The sequence below is a fragment of the Phascolarctos cinereus genome, unplaced genomic scaffold (assembly GCF_003287225.1).
Source record: "Phascolarctos cinereus isolate Bilbo 61053 unplaced genomic scaffold, phaCin_HiC Scaffold_5;HRSCAF=322, whole genome shotgun sequence".
NCBI lineage: Eukaryota > Metazoa > Chordata > Mammalia > Diprotodontia > Phascolarctidae > Phascolarctos > Phascolarctos cinereus.
Window position 1 is genome coordinate 460268509 of NW_027555958.1, and position 16137 is coordinate 460284645.

The window sequence follows — 16137 nt, forward strand, 5'->3', positions numbered from 1 at the left end:
TATATAGCTTGAAAGTTTGCAAAGTACAGTATACATTATCTCATTTGGGTGTCACAACTCTGTGAGGCGGGTGCTATTATTATCCCCATTTTACAGATGAAGAAGCTGAGTCTGAGAGAGGCAAAAAGATTTTTCTTTCTTTTCTTTTTTTTTTACATGGATTTTCTTTTTTTTCTTTTTTTTTTGATATAAATTTATTTATTTTTAGTTTTCAGCATTTACTTCCACAAGATTTTGAGTTCCAAATTTTCAACCCATCTTGCCCCTCCCCCCACCCCAACATGGCATGAATTCTTAATATCCCTTCCCCTAGTCTTCCCTCTCTTCTATCTCTCCCCCCTTCTCTTATCCCCTTCCCCTTCTATTTTCCTGTAGGGCAGGATAGACTTCTGTACCCCATTTCCTGTATTTCTTATTTCCCAGTTGCATAAGAAAACTGTTTTTTAAATGTGTTTTTAAAACTTTGGGTTCCAAATTTTCTTTCTTCCTCCCACCCCACCCACCTTCATTGAAAAGGCAAGCAAGTCAATACAGGCCATATATGTGCAGTTATGCAAAACACTTCCATAATAGACATGTGAAAAACTAACTTTATTTCCCTTAATCCTATCCTGCCCCCCCCATTTATTCTATTCTTTCTTTTGACCCTGTCCCTCCTCAGAAGTACTTCTTCTGATTACCCCTTTCCCAATCTGCCCTTCTCTCTATCACCCCCTGCTCTCTTGTCCCCTTCTCCCCTATTTTCCTGTAGGGTAAGACAGATTTCCATACCCAATTGATGTGTATGTTATTCCCTCCTTAAGCCAAATCCTATGAGAATAAGATTCCTCATTCCCTCTCACCTTCCCTGTTTCCCCTCCACTGTAAGAACCTTTTCTTTCTGTTTTGTGAGATAATTACCCCATTCTACCTCTCCCTTTCCTTCTCCTAGTATAATCCTCTCTCACCCTTAATTTTATTCTCCAGATATCACCCCTTCATCTTCAACTCACCCTGTGCCCTCTATCTATATCTATCTATCTATCTATCTATCTATCTATCTATCTATCTATCTATCATCTATCTACACATAATTTTTTCCCTCCAACTACCCTAATACTGACAAAGGTCTCATGAGTTATAAACATCATCTTTCCATGCAGGGATGTAAACAGTTCAACCTTAATAAATCTCTTATGATTTCTCTTTCCTGTTTACCTCTTCATGCTTTGTTTGAGTCTTGTATTTGAAAGTCAAATTTTCTATTCAGCTCTGGTCTTTTCATCAAGAATGCTTGAAAGTCCTCTATTTCACTGAATGACCATTTTTTCCTCCTGAAGGATTATACTCAGTTTTGCTGGGTAGGTGATTCTTGGTTGTAATCCTATCTCCTTTGCCCTCCAGGATATTATATTCCATGCCCTGTGTCCTTTAATGTAGAAGCTGCTAAATCTTGTGTTATCCTGATTGTGTTTCCACATACTTGAATTGTTTCTTTCTGGCTGCTTGTAATATTTTCTCCTTGACCTAGGAACTCTGCAATTTGGCTACAACATTCCTAGGAGTTTTCCTTTGGGGATCTCTTTCAGGAGGAGATCAGTGTATTCTTTCAGTTTCTATTTTGCTCTCTGGTTCTAAAATATCAGGGCAGTTTTCCTTGACAATTTCTTGAAAGATGATGTCTAGGCTCTTTTTTTGATCATGGCTTTCAGATAGTCCAATAATTTTTAAATTCTCTCTCCTGGATCTATTTTCCAGGTCAGTTGTTTTTCCAATGAGATATTTCACATTGTTTTCTGTTTTTTCATTCATTTGGATTTGTTTTACAGTGTCTTGATTTCTCATGAAGTCACTAGCTTCCAATTTCTCTATTCAATTTTTTAAGGAAGTATTTTCTTCAGTAATCTTTTGGACTTCCTTTTCCATTTGGCCAATTTTTCTTTTTAGGGGATTCTTCTCCTCATTGGCTTTTTGGACCTCTTTTGCCATTTGGGTTAGGCTATTTTTTAAGGTGTTATTTTCTTCAGTATTTTTTGGGTCTCCTTTAGCAAGCTGTTGACTTGTTTTTTCATGATTTTCTTGCATCACTCTCATTTCTCTTCCCAGTTTTTCCTCTACTTCTCTTACTTGCTTCTCAAAATCCCTTTTGAGCTCTTCCAAGGCCTGGGACTGATTCATATTTTTCTTGGAGGCTTTGGATACAGGAGCTTTGATTTTATTGTCTTCTTCTGGTTGTATGTTTTGATCTTGTTTGTCACCAAAGTAAGATAATATAGTATCACTCTTTTTGTGCTGCTTGCTCATGATCCTGGCCAATTATTTGAGTTTTAAACTCTTGGTTAAGTAAGAGTCTGCTTCCAATGTGGAGAATGTACTGTCCCAAGCTTTGGGGGTTTATACAGCTGTTTTCAGAGATACTTGTAGGGACCTGTAAATTTTCAATTCTTGCAAGTTGGTATGATAAGGGGCGAGTGTTTACTCCTTTCCTGGCCTGTGCTGTGGTGTATTAGTGACCACAACCACTCCTTTAAGTCCTGGAACCATGAGGAAGGTTTCCTCTCCACAGCCACTACAAGCTCCACCATGTCAGCATCCTCTTCGTCCCGGGACTGCCACCCAGAACTGTGACCCAAATCCAAAGCAAGAGATTCCTGCCTCAGCACTGGTAGAGAGATCCCTGCAATCCCCCTCTGATCAGCCACTCTATTCCCCCTCAGTCTGTAGGCTGGAAGCTCAGGATGTAGCCACCGCCCTGGCACCCGCACTCTGGAACTGACTCTGAGAGTTCCCTTCTCACCGCAGAAACAGACCTTTCCCACTGACCTTTTAAGTTGTCTTTGGCGTTCATGGGTTGAGAAGTCTGGAAACCACCACAGCTGCCTGTGATTCAGTCCTGCTCTAGGTTTGCTGTGGCCTATGCTCCCAAGCTACACTGCACTCCTGTCCCTGCCTGGAGAAATATACCTTTCTGATCAATCATCCAGATTGTCTTGGGCTGGAAATTTGCTTCACTCTGTCTTTTTGTGGGTTCTTCTGCTTTAGAATTTGTTTAGAAACATTTTTTAGGTATTTGGAGGAGTTTTGGAGAAAGCTCAAGCAAGTCACTGCTTTTACTCTGCCATCTTGGCTCCATCTCCAGAAGGTCAATAGCAAAATGATTTTTCCAAGGTTACCCAGCTGGTGGTCATCTGAAGCCAAATACAATCTTGGGTCTTCCTGATTTCCAGTGTAGTGTTCTACACAAGGGACCTTTAGTATCATCTATACGAAATTCCTTATATTACAGATGAGGTAACTGAGGTTAAGAGGTGAAATGACAGCTTCACACAGCTTAACATGGTTCATAGAACCATAAGATTCTATATACACACACACATCTATATACATACATACATATATACACATTCATACATATGTATAATAGGCATACATACACACATACATACATGTACATTATATACACATTCATCTACATACATACACACATGTGTGTATATATACACATACATACATATATGCATGCACACATATTACCTCAGATGTGATTTAATCCAATCCCATCCTTTAACAGAAGAGAAACCAAGGTCCAGGAAGACTAATTAATTTGCCTGAGATCGCACCAGAGCTGAGATTTGAACCCAGGTCTTCTGAATGCAGAGCCAATGAGACACTGGCGTAACTCACATGTGTTCAGATCTCCTACTTCTCAAGGCTGAGCTCTTTCCACTATTTACCCTTGCCATCTTGTCATTGTCATTGTTATTGTCAGCTAGGGGGCACCACAGCACATGGAGCACTGAACCTGGACTCAAAAAGAATTGCATTCAAATCCAGCTTCACTTGCTATGTAACCCTGGACAAATCACTTAACTTTTGACTGCCTCAGTTTCCTCATTTGTAAAGTAGAGATAATAACAGCACCTACTTCTCAGGGTGGTTGTGAAGATAAAATCAGATATTTGTGAAAGCATTTCCCAAACATTAAAGTACTCTATAAATGCTAGCTGTTATTATTATTGTAAAGAGAAAAGGAGAAAAAAGTGAGTTTGATATGGAGCTTTTTTCCTCTTTTAAAATAAGTCATGAACAGCACTGGGGCATAATGGGTACAGCTGTACTTGAAGTAAAGAAGACCTGAGTTCAATTCCTGGCTCTGACACATGTTAGCTGTGTAACCTTAGACAAGTCATTTAGCCTCTTAGTGTCCTAGGCAATTCTCTAAGGCTTAAAGTGACAGTGCAGGTGCAAATCTTCATGGGTGGGAGGAGATTTCTTGCTGGGAGTTTACCAAGTTCTTTATGTCACCATCCCCTACAATGATGAAATCCCAGGACACCCACACTCAACCAGCAACAACAAAAGTAAATTGAGTAACGTGGGTCATCTAGGTGCCTTCAGTGGGGAGGGATACCTGCTTTAAAAAGTGAAGAGATTCCCAGGACAGTTTTCTTTGAAGCCTTCAGGTCAAAGAAATGTACATGTCTTTTAAGGATGAGTCCAGTTTAGAAATTAAAACCGGACCCACTTTAAAGCACTTAATCTCTGGCCTCTTGGTAAGAGTAATGACTGGGAGCAGATGACCTAGGTTCTCTTCTTGACTGTTACCAGCAGACTCTCTGTGGGCCAATATTTCCATTTCTGTGGAAGTCAGAGGTTATGATGTGATGGCTTGGCATGGTGCAAAGACCAGTGGCCTGGGAGTTGGGTGAACTGAGTTCTAATATCATCTGTTCCAGCTGGAGTGAGAGAGTGGCCTTTGGAAGCTCCTTTATTCTCTCTGGGCCTCCATTGTACAATATGGGAAAGAATGAGTTCTGAGATGCATCCAGTTCTAAAAATTCCATAACTCAGTTACCTATTTGTGGCCTAATTTGTGGTGTGCCCTAATGAGTTTGAATCTTACCTCTGTCCTTTACAACCTTTGTTACAGTGGTCCAGTCATCCCAAGTCACTTTCCCTTTCATGGTCCTCAGTTTCCTCATATGTAAAATTAGGGGTTGGATTAGATGATTTCTAATGACCTTCCAGCTCTCGATATTATCATATGCACCCTATGGTGACCTTGAACTTATCAAGTCAAACCTTTACAGAGGTTCCTATAAGTTGTGTGGCCATGAACTATTTCCTCTTCCTTTCACCCTGGCCATGATGACACACCTTTGATTTTGTGTGTCTGAGCCTTGGATTTCATTGGTGCAAGGAGCTTCCTCTGCCAACACAGATCTGAATGTAATATGGAGTAGAAGACAGTTGCCTGGAGTCACTGAGAATCTGGTGACTTAGTGTCACATGGCCATGTTTTAAAGGAAGGACTTGCTCCCAGGCATCTTGACTCCAAGCCCAGCTTTCCACCCAGCAAAGGTTGCTTCTCCTTTGGTCGGCTTTCAATATTCCAGGAGTGTATCTGATGTGGACATTGAGAAAAACTTATGTAATCAATAGAATTTTTTTTTCTTAGGCAATTGAGGTTAAGTGACTTGCCCAGGGTCACACTGCTAGTAAGTGTCAAGTGTTTGGTATGAAGCCAGATTTGAACGCAGGTCCTCCTGACTTTAGGCTGGTGCTGTATCCACTGCACCACCTATCTGCTTCTAGAATCTTTAAGGCATGGTTGTGGGAATGGTGTAGGAAGGAGGGATGATTAAGTATTAGAGGAGAAGAGTGGATTGTTCTTTAAACTCAGCTTACTCTTTTGTATTCCAGTGAGATCTGTGATCTCATGCATGTAGAAAGTCCATCCAGTGCAAACTGATTGCAACCCAGCCATGCTCTCTATTTCCCTTGCAGCTCATGTCCATGTCCTCTTGTAGATTCTCCACAGAAAGTCTGCCCTGCATGCTGGGAGCTCTCCTTTCTTTGAATCTCTCAAGATAATGCAAGTACTAGTCATCTCAGGCAATCACACCTAACCCTCCCACCTCCATTTCTGGCCCTTGGATGAGGTCATTTATCCTTTACTTTGCTGCACCAAGAAATAATGATAAGTACATCAAATGGTAGAACCGGAAGCCACCTTAAAGGTCTATCTCATTTGACAAAGGGTGAGAGAAGGGTGCTTCCACCCCGGTTTCATTTCCATCTATACTTAATGATAAAGTGCTACATAGATTTACCTAGAATCCTTTCCTGATCCCTCCCAAATTCTAGTGCTCTTCTTTTCAATCTACTTGGAATTAAACAGCTTTGTATTGATTTTTATTTATTCTGTATACACACAAACACACATATAAAATATGCATATGTACTTGTCTCACCCATTAGAATGTAAATATATTGAAAAGAATTGTTTCACTGTCCATGTATCCCCAGTGCTTAACACATGCTACATAGCAGAAACTTAAGAAATGTTTGTTGATGGATTTGTTATTATTATTATTATTATTATTATCATCATCATCATCATTGCTCTGTCCTTGTCTCCCTGCCTTTCATAAGCTACCCTCTCTAACTGTGGTGATTACCATAAACTCATGATTACATTAATTCAGGTGGGAGATGAAAGCCCTTTAATTATGCCTGGAATGCTTTCCCTCCTTGCCTTCACCTCTTGGAATCCCTAGTTCACTTTGAAGACTGGCTCAAACATTGATTCATAGATATGGCTTTTTTAAAGGGCCTCTCCAGCTTTGAATCTACGATCTTATGACCCTCCCTCTCTTCCACCTCCCAGACTCTGGCTCCAAATTACCTTGTACTTCTTTTGTATATATTAATATATGTGCATGTTGTCTTCCCCAGTGGAATGTAAGAGCCATTCAGGATGTCCCTCTACCATGTCATACTTTCTCTCCACATAAGAAGTTTATAATCTATTGTGGTAGATGAAGCTAAAATCACATCAGTTGTTTCTATATACAAAAAGAGCAACTGAATCCTGAATGATACGGTCCTGACAAGAAGGGCAGAGAGAGTTCAGAGAAGACCTATGTTATAATATTCAGAGCCAGAAGGGAGTGATCTAGCCCCTTGCATGTTTCAATTGTGTCCACCTCTTCATGACCTCATCTGGGGTTTGATTAGCAGAGATACTGGAGTGGTTAGCCATTTCCTTCTCCAGCCCCTTGCTAATGAAGGCTGAGAGGAGGCAAGACTTTACAAAAACTTATTGGAACCTCAGAGTTGGAAGAGAACTCCAAGGCTGGCTAGTCTAATCTGTACTTTAATATAGATATCCTTTCTTCCTCCCCTGACCATGAAGTCATCCAGCCATAGCTGGAAGGCCACTAGTGAGGCAGTAACCACTGCCTCCTCAAACAGCACATTCCACTTTGTTCTGGCTCTAATGGGCAGCATTTCCCTAAAGTAATCTTAAACCTGCCTCTTTGAAAATTCTACCCATTGTTTCTGCTTCTTCCTACTATGACCAAGTGGAACAAGGCTAGTTCAGCCTGTGTAGAACAACCATTCAAAGACTTAGAGACCAATTAGATGTTTCCCATAAGTCTTCTCTTCTTCAGGGTTTGAAAATCTCCCAAGTTCCTTCCAGTCAATCCTCGGTTCTGTTGGCCTCCAGTCCCTTTACTATTCAGGTCCATTTCTACTGACCGTGCTCTAATTTGCCAATATTTTTCCTCCAACTTAGACTTAAGCTGGTCTTGAGGGATGAGTAGGAAAAGAGGGCCTTGAGTATGGATGCTGGAGGGGTTGATGCCAGGAATGGGGAAATAGGGAGATGGGAGGGGGAGGGAAACAGCGTGTGCTTAGATGTGGCAGTCACATGTTCTTAGAGCAGGGGTTCTTAAAGTTTTTGGTGTCCTAGTCCCCTCCAGTAGTCTGGTAAGGCCCATGGCCCTCTTCTCAGAATCATGTTTTTAAACAAATATAAGCTCAAATACAGATGATTATGAGGGAAATCAATTTTATTGCAATGTAGTCATTAATGTGTTAAAAGAAAAAAGTTCACAGATCCCAGGTTAAGAACCATCTTACATCTCCTAGATCGTAGATTTCGGGCTAGAAGGGAATTTAGAGGCTGTAGAACCCAACATCCCCGTTTTACAGATGAAGAAACTAAGAATCCAAGAAATGAAGTGATTTGTCTCAGGCTTACACAGCCAGTCAGTGGACTAGGCCCTGGCCTAGTCCAGGGCCCTCGCTACTCTGTCTTGTGCTATCTGTGAGAAAACTAAGGCTCGGCAAGGCTGAAGGACATATAGGCCAAGGCTAGGTACAAAGTGAGAAGTAGAGGCTGACATCAAACCCAGCTCCTCCGGCTTTAAATGCAGGCTTCTTTAGACATGACATGGGGAGGGGAGAATGATGAGACTTGGCACTCCAAATGTTCCTTCCCTCTTCCTCACTGACCTGCTGTAACCCCCAGCTGTTTTGCCCTTGGCCTTCCAGATATTCTAGGGAATAAGAAGGACCTGGGGTGCAGGAAAAAAGGGCCAGAAGAGCAGAAGGCCCAATTACCTGCTTGTTAACACTGTACTTATAGATCATCACACTCAGAAAAGCCCCTCTGAATCCTGGGTATCTGCAGGCCATGCCAAAGTTAGATAAATAGCTGTTTGGTGACATTTGAGCCCAAATCCCTTTTAATCAAGAATGAATCTACATTGGATATTAAAATGGAAAAGCATGAAGTGAAAAGTTAATAAGTCAGACTTTCCTACACCTAATCCAGGGAATCCTGCAAAGAAAGAAAGTCTAAATATGAGTTTGCCAAAAAGCTGTCAATGTGGGCAGCTCTGGATAGGCATGGAGACAGGGGGCTGGATCTGATGACTCCTTTACAATCTTAAAATTATCTGGCTATGTCTCATCTGTTTCCAGGTTCATAGGTAGGTCTGTTCCACTCCTGTCTGGACAGCAACCTTTTACTATGACATCTCTAACAAGGAATCCTCCAATCCCTACTTCAAGATCTCCTGTGATGAAATATTCAATTTCATTCCATTTTTAATGGCTATAAATATTAAGACCTTTTTATATCAAATCAAAATGTCTGGAAGAAAAAGGTAGGCAGACCTCCTAATATCCTACTGCGCGGCTATCTAGTCTAACCCACACAGGAAAGGAATCCCCTGTGAGTTCACTGAGAGCAGGAACTCCCAGATGAGAAAAGTCTCTCTGCCGATATAGATTAGCATCTTCTCTGAAACCTAGAAAGTTGTACACTATGCTAGCAATAATAATAAAGCTGGAAGACCTGTATTTGAATTTTGAATCTTCTTCTGACTACATATGGAATAACTTTCATTCTTATTTCCTATTTCTGCTCTTTGGGGCCCAGGAGGAAAAGCAGAATCCCTCTTTTGCCTAGTAGCTGCTCAAACAACTCAAAACAGGTGTGATGGCCATACCCTCCTTCTCCAAATCCTCTCTTCTCTCGGCTGAGCTTCACTAGTTCCTTCACTGGTCCTTCTTCTCTCCTATGTGCTTCAGTTCCCCTACCATTCTCCTTATCTTCTGGGGTGGTCAATTTGGTTGACCAAAATTTGATGCCCCAAATGAACAGTGCTCTAATGGTCCAATCCCCTCATGTTACAAATGAAGAGACAAAGGTATGACTCAATAACATAAAGTGACTTGCCCAGGGCCACACAGTGACAGTCAGTGACCAAAGCAATTCTAGTCAGGCCCAGGTCTGCTGGCACTCCCAGGGCATTGCCCTTTTCCAAGGCAGCTCTGTTCTACTTGGACAGTCAGCTCTTCCTTAATCTCCCTGAGCCCCTATGTAGTACTGCTGGTGGTGGACACCCTGAAAAGTATTGGAGAGTCAATGTGGTGTGCTAGAGAGAGCAATGAGCCTAGAATCCATCCATCCATCCATCTATCCATCCATGAGACAACAGCCACTCTGGGACCTGAGGATCCAGAATGTTGCCCTCAAAGAGCTTTCATTTTATTGGTGGAGTCACCATGTACCTAAATATATGTAAAAATAAACTCCAAGTAGTTACAAGGCTGTTTAGGGAGGGAGGGTACTAGCAGCTAGGAATGGAGGAGAGACTGGAGGAAAGGATTCAGGTAGAAGGTAGAGCTTGGGAGGGGCCTTTCCTTACCTCAGATTCTTAGAATCCTTCTCTTTATATATCAGCAGGTCTCCTGATTACTCTCCCAGCATTCTTTCCACACTGATAATAATAGCTGGCATTTTAAAAGTACCTATTATGTGCAAAAGACTGTATAAATATTATCTCATTTTATGGTCACAATAACCCTGTAAGGTAGGTGCTGTTATTTCGAAAAAAGTGAGGCTTACAGAGGGTAAGTGACTGACCAGGGTCACATAGCCAGGTGGAATTTGAGGTTGGATTTGAACTCAGGTTTTCCTGACTCCAGGCCCAGTGTGTCAGAGGATGCCTAGTCTCACCCATACCTAAAAAATGAATCCTCATTCTTTCCTTTCCATCCATGGTCATCCAGCCTTTGCTTGAAGCCCATCAGTGAGGCTTGGAGTGCCCTCCCAGGGCATTCTGTTTATTCTACTCTGGAACAGTGCACACTGTTAGGCAGACTCCAGGCGTCATCCTCCATGTTCCATGTCCGTCATTTAGTCCTTGGCTACTCATTCTAAGGCTCAGCAGTCATACTCCATGTGTACTTTGAATGAGCAGTCCATGGAGTTCCAAAGGTTAAAGTTTAGAGGAACATGGGCTGTTCCTTGCCAGCACCTGATCTTTCCACAGACAGAGCCACCAGATCTTCCCCAGAGTGGAGAAATATCCCAGAGCCAGCCAACAAGTGACCCCTGGATTTAAAGGCCTTCTCTATCTTAGACACTTGAGAAGACCAGCATTTAGGAATCAGGAAGTAAGGGAAGGTAAGCTGATCTAGGCTGGATAATTGTGACCTTAGTGAACCAATCCCCTGAAATTCAATCATTTATTTTAAAAATCCCAGCCTCCTAGCCCCCCATTTTCAAAATGGGGTTTGTTCCTTTCGTTGAATAGCTATAATGCTTTATCTACCATGGCCTTCTTCTTCTTTCCTTTCCTTTCCTTTCCTTTCCTTTCCTTTCCTTTCCTTTCCTTTCCTTTCCTTTCCTTTCCTTTCCTTTCCTTTCCTTTCCTTTCCTTTCCTTTCCTTTCCTTTCCTTTCCTTTCCTTTCCTTTCCTTTCCTTTCCTTTCCTTCCTTTCCTTTCCTTTCCTTTCCTTTCCTTTCCTTTCCTTTCCTTTCCTTTCTTTTCCTTTCCTTTCTCCCTCCCTCCCTCTTTCCTTCCCTCCCTTCCTCCTCTCCTTCCTTCCTCCCTTCCTCCTTTCCTTCCTTCCTCTTTCCTTCCTTCCTTCCTTCCTTCCTTCCTTCCTTCCTTCCTTCCTTCCTTCCTTCCTTCCTTCCTTCCTTCCTCCACCTCCATCTCTCCCTTCCTTTTTTTCTTTCTTTCTGCCTGCCCACAGCTAGCATGTTTTTTGAAGAATTGAAGTTTCCTGTGGGGACATTTCTAATAATATTTATTCAGACTGCTATTTAATGAACCATATAAATATTGATCATACATAGCAGCTGTTTGATCCTCAACAGATTTCAAAAAGGAGCCTTGTTCCTTCTGATAGCACAAAGAAGAGCCATGTTTTGTTCTGGATTCTTTTAAGGAGCCATGCCAAGAAGGTTCACAGGCCCCGGTGCTGGGGTGGGGTGAGGGCATACAAGTAAGATGCAGTGTGGATTCTCTCACTTCCCATCACTCCCCCACCTTTTTTTTCCTGCTTCCTTCAATTTCCTCTGGCTTCCTTCAAGTCTCAACCAAAATCCTATCTTCTATAAGAAGCCTCTCCTGATCCCCCTTAAAAGCTAATGCCTTCCTTCTCCTGTTCTCCGCCAACTTGTTCTGTAATTCTCTTATTTGTACGTAGTCGTTTACCCTCCCCCATCAGGGTGCAGGCACCTTGAGGAAAAGTATTGTTTTGGCCTTTTCCTATTCCCAGGGTCTAACACAGAGCCTAGTGTGTAATAAATGCCTGTTGCCTGCCTGTATTACTCAATTCATGCGTCCCATGCCACTGTTTCCTCCTCTCCTCCATGTTTCGATGCTCCCTTTAGTTTCCCACAGAAGTTTCAAAGTTGCTTAGAAGTTTAAGGAAATGAAAGGCGCAGCCTTTCACTACCAGTGAAGAACAGGGTGGAGGGAGGGAGTGATCAGGAAGGATGTGGCTTTCACTTCCCAGGCAAAAGTTGGTAAAAGACAAGAGAGTGTGATGTCTCCCACTTGGGAGCTGACTTTTTTTTAAATGTCTGAGGTCTGCAGGCTTGCATGACTGAGAAATCTTTTGGGTCAGGCTTTGCTATCCTGGGGAACAGTCCTTCAAGCCCAGAGATGAGGGGCTCTCGTTTGGAGCCAGATGACATGTCAGGGGATTCATGAGTGAACTGTGTGGCTGCAAAGCCTCTCAGCACCTGGCAGTGTTTTTTCAAGAGGTAGGGTTCATGTTTCAGGGCGCCTGCCCCTTGAACAACCTCAGGGGCCAGCAGGCCTTTGCTTATGGGTTTTAGATGTGGAGAAATCAAGATCAGTGCTGTTTCATTTCTCTTTGTTTCACTTAGGAATTATTTTTATTCTGCGATCTCTCTGAAAGGTTTAGTTAACATGTGTTACTCAGAGAAATGGAAGATGAGTTCGAAGTGATGTGTCAATCATATGTACTTCCTTATGGTTCCACTCATCAACTCCATGACTTCTGAGGCCTGACCGAATCCCCATGACCATCACTCCCATTAAACTCCTAATAACCTATTACAGGGAAAAAATGTCAGCTAAGAATGGTGAAAACAAATGGCTCTGTATGTATTTGAGATTTTTAAAAGGTTTATCACATCCGTGTTGTATCATATGCTGTGTTATTGTTACCCCACTAGGCTCACATTGGTTGTGGGCTGCCTGCATATGGCGGGTGGCCTTAGCAATGACATCAAATCTATATTGATTCCATAGCATGTATAAAATCATAGGAGTTGATGGGAAGTGAGAGTTGGAAATGGTGATGGGTTTTGCTGGAGGGAGAGAAATGAAAAGAACTGACATCAGGATTGGTGTTTCAGAAAAGGAAGACGCTTTGGAAGGAGCTAATAGTCATGCCTGAAGGAGGCAGTGGGTGACTGAATCACTAGACCATCCCATAGTGTGGGAGAGAGAGGGACCTTCCCCAAAAACCTCCACTTTAGCTTAGTCAGAGGGCAGTGGCAAAATGTGTGTGTGGGGGGGGGCAGAAAGGCACCAAAAATCTCAGCCACTCTTAGAGCTAATTTTCCTTGCTTCTTGTACATTTGTACTTAATTCAATTCAATACACATTTGGTAAATCCATATCACGTGCAATGTAGTGTGCTAGGGTATAAAGGCAATAAAAAAGCAAGGGGGACCACTGCATGACAGTCCAGCAATAGAAAATAAACACAAAGGAATCTTAAGATAGAGAATGTGGCAGTAATTAGAGGATCAGGAAAGGTAGGCAGCACCACCAGAGCTGGGCTTTGAAGGAAACTAAGAGGTAGAGGAGAAGAAGGAGAGTGTTGCCCTGAAGAATAGAAGAGTGAATAACTGAAGTCCCTCTTTGTCCTCAGAGTCTGGGCTGAAGTTTATATTAAGGGAATAACTATCCTGATTCAAACCTTCCCTTTCTTCCCCCTTTCCCCTCTCATGCCTACCCCACTTCCCTCTCAAATGCCATCCTTTGGTGAGAGTCAAAGCTAAAATGAGAAAAGAGGGGAAATTGTTGAGAGGGAATCGGCTTCACTGATTTTTTTTGCTATGTCTCACAAGCAGCTGTCATGCATCTGCTAGCCAACATTCTCAACTTTCTCTTAGCCTTCCTGACTGCAAATTTAAATGGGAAAACTTCTCTTTTTTGATGTCTTGCTTGCAGGATTGATCAGGTCAGAAGCATTTGTCCAATATGGTGGTTACACCAGGGCTCTAATGAGAGTTAGGGGATTTTCTGACTGTCTTTGGGGCATTGTGCTTTGAATAGCACATCTGGAGGAGGAAGATTGGCAGAAGCTTCTACTCACCATGTGTTTATCAGACAAGAGATTCTGAGAGAGAGACAGAGAAATGGAGGGAGAGAGAGAGAGAGAGAGAGAGAGAGAGAGAGAGAGAGAGAGAGAGAGAGAGAGAGAGAGAAATAGTGGGACAGAAACATAGATTGATATCTAGATGCCTATATATACATATACATATATATACGTATATATATGTATATATATATATACATATATATATATATATATATATATATAGAGAGAGAGAGAGAGAGAGAGAGACAGACAGACAGACAGACAGACAGACAGACAGACAGAGACAGAGAAACAGTGATAGACAGCCAGAAATAGAGAAACAGATAGAAAAAGAAACAGAGAGAAGCAGGCCAGCTCTGTGATACCAAGGAGGTCTCAAATGCGCTACTTCCCATAATCCCTGCAGCTCATGAAGGCTCTGGAAGGGAGGAAACACTGGCTGTCAGGTCCCCAGTCCTTCCTTTGTCACTGTCCTCTTTTTGGATTTTTTCCCAGTTTTTTGGCAATTAAGGCTATATTTGTAACCTGAACCAACTTTCCAAAGGCTTCCTGGTATGTCCTTGATGGAGAGAGCATTCAGGTGTCGTTGGTAGGAGGCGGTAGCAGCCCAGAAGGCCTATGCAGGTGCCATAGCGAGAGTTTGTGCACTGCTACTTTAAATCAAGCATGTTAGAAAAGTGATGAAAATTATGGAAAAACTAGTGAAAATAACAGTGGCCTTCCTTGGCCAAGATGCTACTCCCAGCAGTAGGATATGGTCTTTAAATTGTTATTTTTCAAGTGAAGATGAATTTGTCCTGGTTTATTAGCTACACTTCCTTATTGAAGCCCCCTTGGGGTTAAATTCAACTGATTTGGCTTTTCATTGCTTTGTCCATCTGGGATGGACAATATAGGTGGACAATGTATTGGACACAGAATTGAACAGGAGGTGGGAAATGAGCTGGGATGCCTTCAAGAAGTTGAAAAGGGCTTTAAGGACCCTGAACTTCTGAAAAAGAATCAGTCATTTAACAGGCTTTTATTAAATGCCTACTATGTACCAACCTTTAACTGAGCAGGCAGCAAGCCCCAAAGCTGTGAGTAGAAAAATGAAATAATAACAATTAAAAAACCACAACCAGGATTAATAAAGTGCTTTAAGGTTTGCAAAGCCTTTTACATATTACTTCAATTGATCCTCACAATTACCCTGTGAAATTGATGTCATTACCCCCATTTTAGAGATGAAGAAACTGAGGCTCAGAGCTGTAAAGTGAATTGCTCAGGGTCACAGAGCTAGTAAGTGCCTGAGGCAGGACTCAAACCTAAATCTTCCTAACAATAGCTAACCCTCATATAGCATCGATTATGTGGCAGCCACTGTGCTAAGCACTTTATAATTATCATCCTCATTTAACTTACTCCTTACAACAATCCTGCAAGGTAAGTGCTATTATCATCCCCATTAAACAGATGAGGACACTAAGAAAAATAGAAGTGACTTGCCCAGGGTGACAAAACTAGTAAGTGTCTGAGGCTGAATTTGAACTCAGAGTTCTTGACCCCAAGTTCACCTTTCTATCTCCTCGGCCATCCAGCAGTTATCAGATTGGTTTGACTGTTGCTGAATTCTCTTCAGCATAAAGTATTTGGCTGCCTTGTTGACCACCCAACATGAGGAGTTTTCTCTTTAAAGATCTTTGGGCTGGGGTACTGTTCAAATGTGGGATGATCAAAGGGCCTCTGAGGCAGCCGGTGCTAATGCAATGAATTGAGTCCTGGGACTGGAGGCATAGGACTTGGACTGAATCCTTATTGGTGACTTCTGTGAAGTTTAGACCTCAACGTCATCCAATCAAGAAGCATTTATTGAGCATCGATTGTGTGGCAGGCACTGCACTGTGCATTGGGGATACAATACAAGGGGAGCACTGTCACCTCAACTCTACTTTAATCTCTGAACATCTCTGGTCCTCACTTACAGCAGGTTCCCAAAGCATGGCCAGTAGAAAGCAGGAGAAGATGAATTACTACGTGGGCATTGACGTGGGGACGGGCAGTGCACGGGCAGCTTTGGTCAGCCAGCAGGGGACCCTTGCTGCTTATGCAGAGTACCCCATCCAAAAGTGGGAGCCTCAAGTGGACCACCATGAACAGTCCTCTGATGACATCTGGGCTGCGTGCTGCATCGTCACAAAGGTACGGGTGAGAACTGGAGGT

At 42.4% G+C, this 16137-nt stretch overlaps 1 protein-coding gene across 4 annotated transcripts in view; it reads left to right on the forward strand.

Annotated features, from left to right (window-relative positions):
- FGGY (FGGY carbohydrate kinase domain containing) overlaps positions 1-16137 on the forward strand; it is a 544879-nt gene that overhangs the window by 13449 nt on the left and 515293 nt on the right. For 3 of the 4 annotated variants that reach the window (XR_013487452.1, XM_020993102.2, XM_020993097.2), the window contains exon 2: positions 15902-16116. Coding sequence is in view for 3 of the 4 variants with exons in the window: in XM_020993102.2 (XP_020848761.1) it covers positions 15916-16116 (201 nt within the window). In the remaining variant the exon portion in view is untranslated. Of the gene's footprint in view, positions 1-10614; positions 10748-15901; positions 16117-16137 lie in introns of those variants that run through there. The other variant, XM_020993098.2, reaches the window with a different exon arrangement.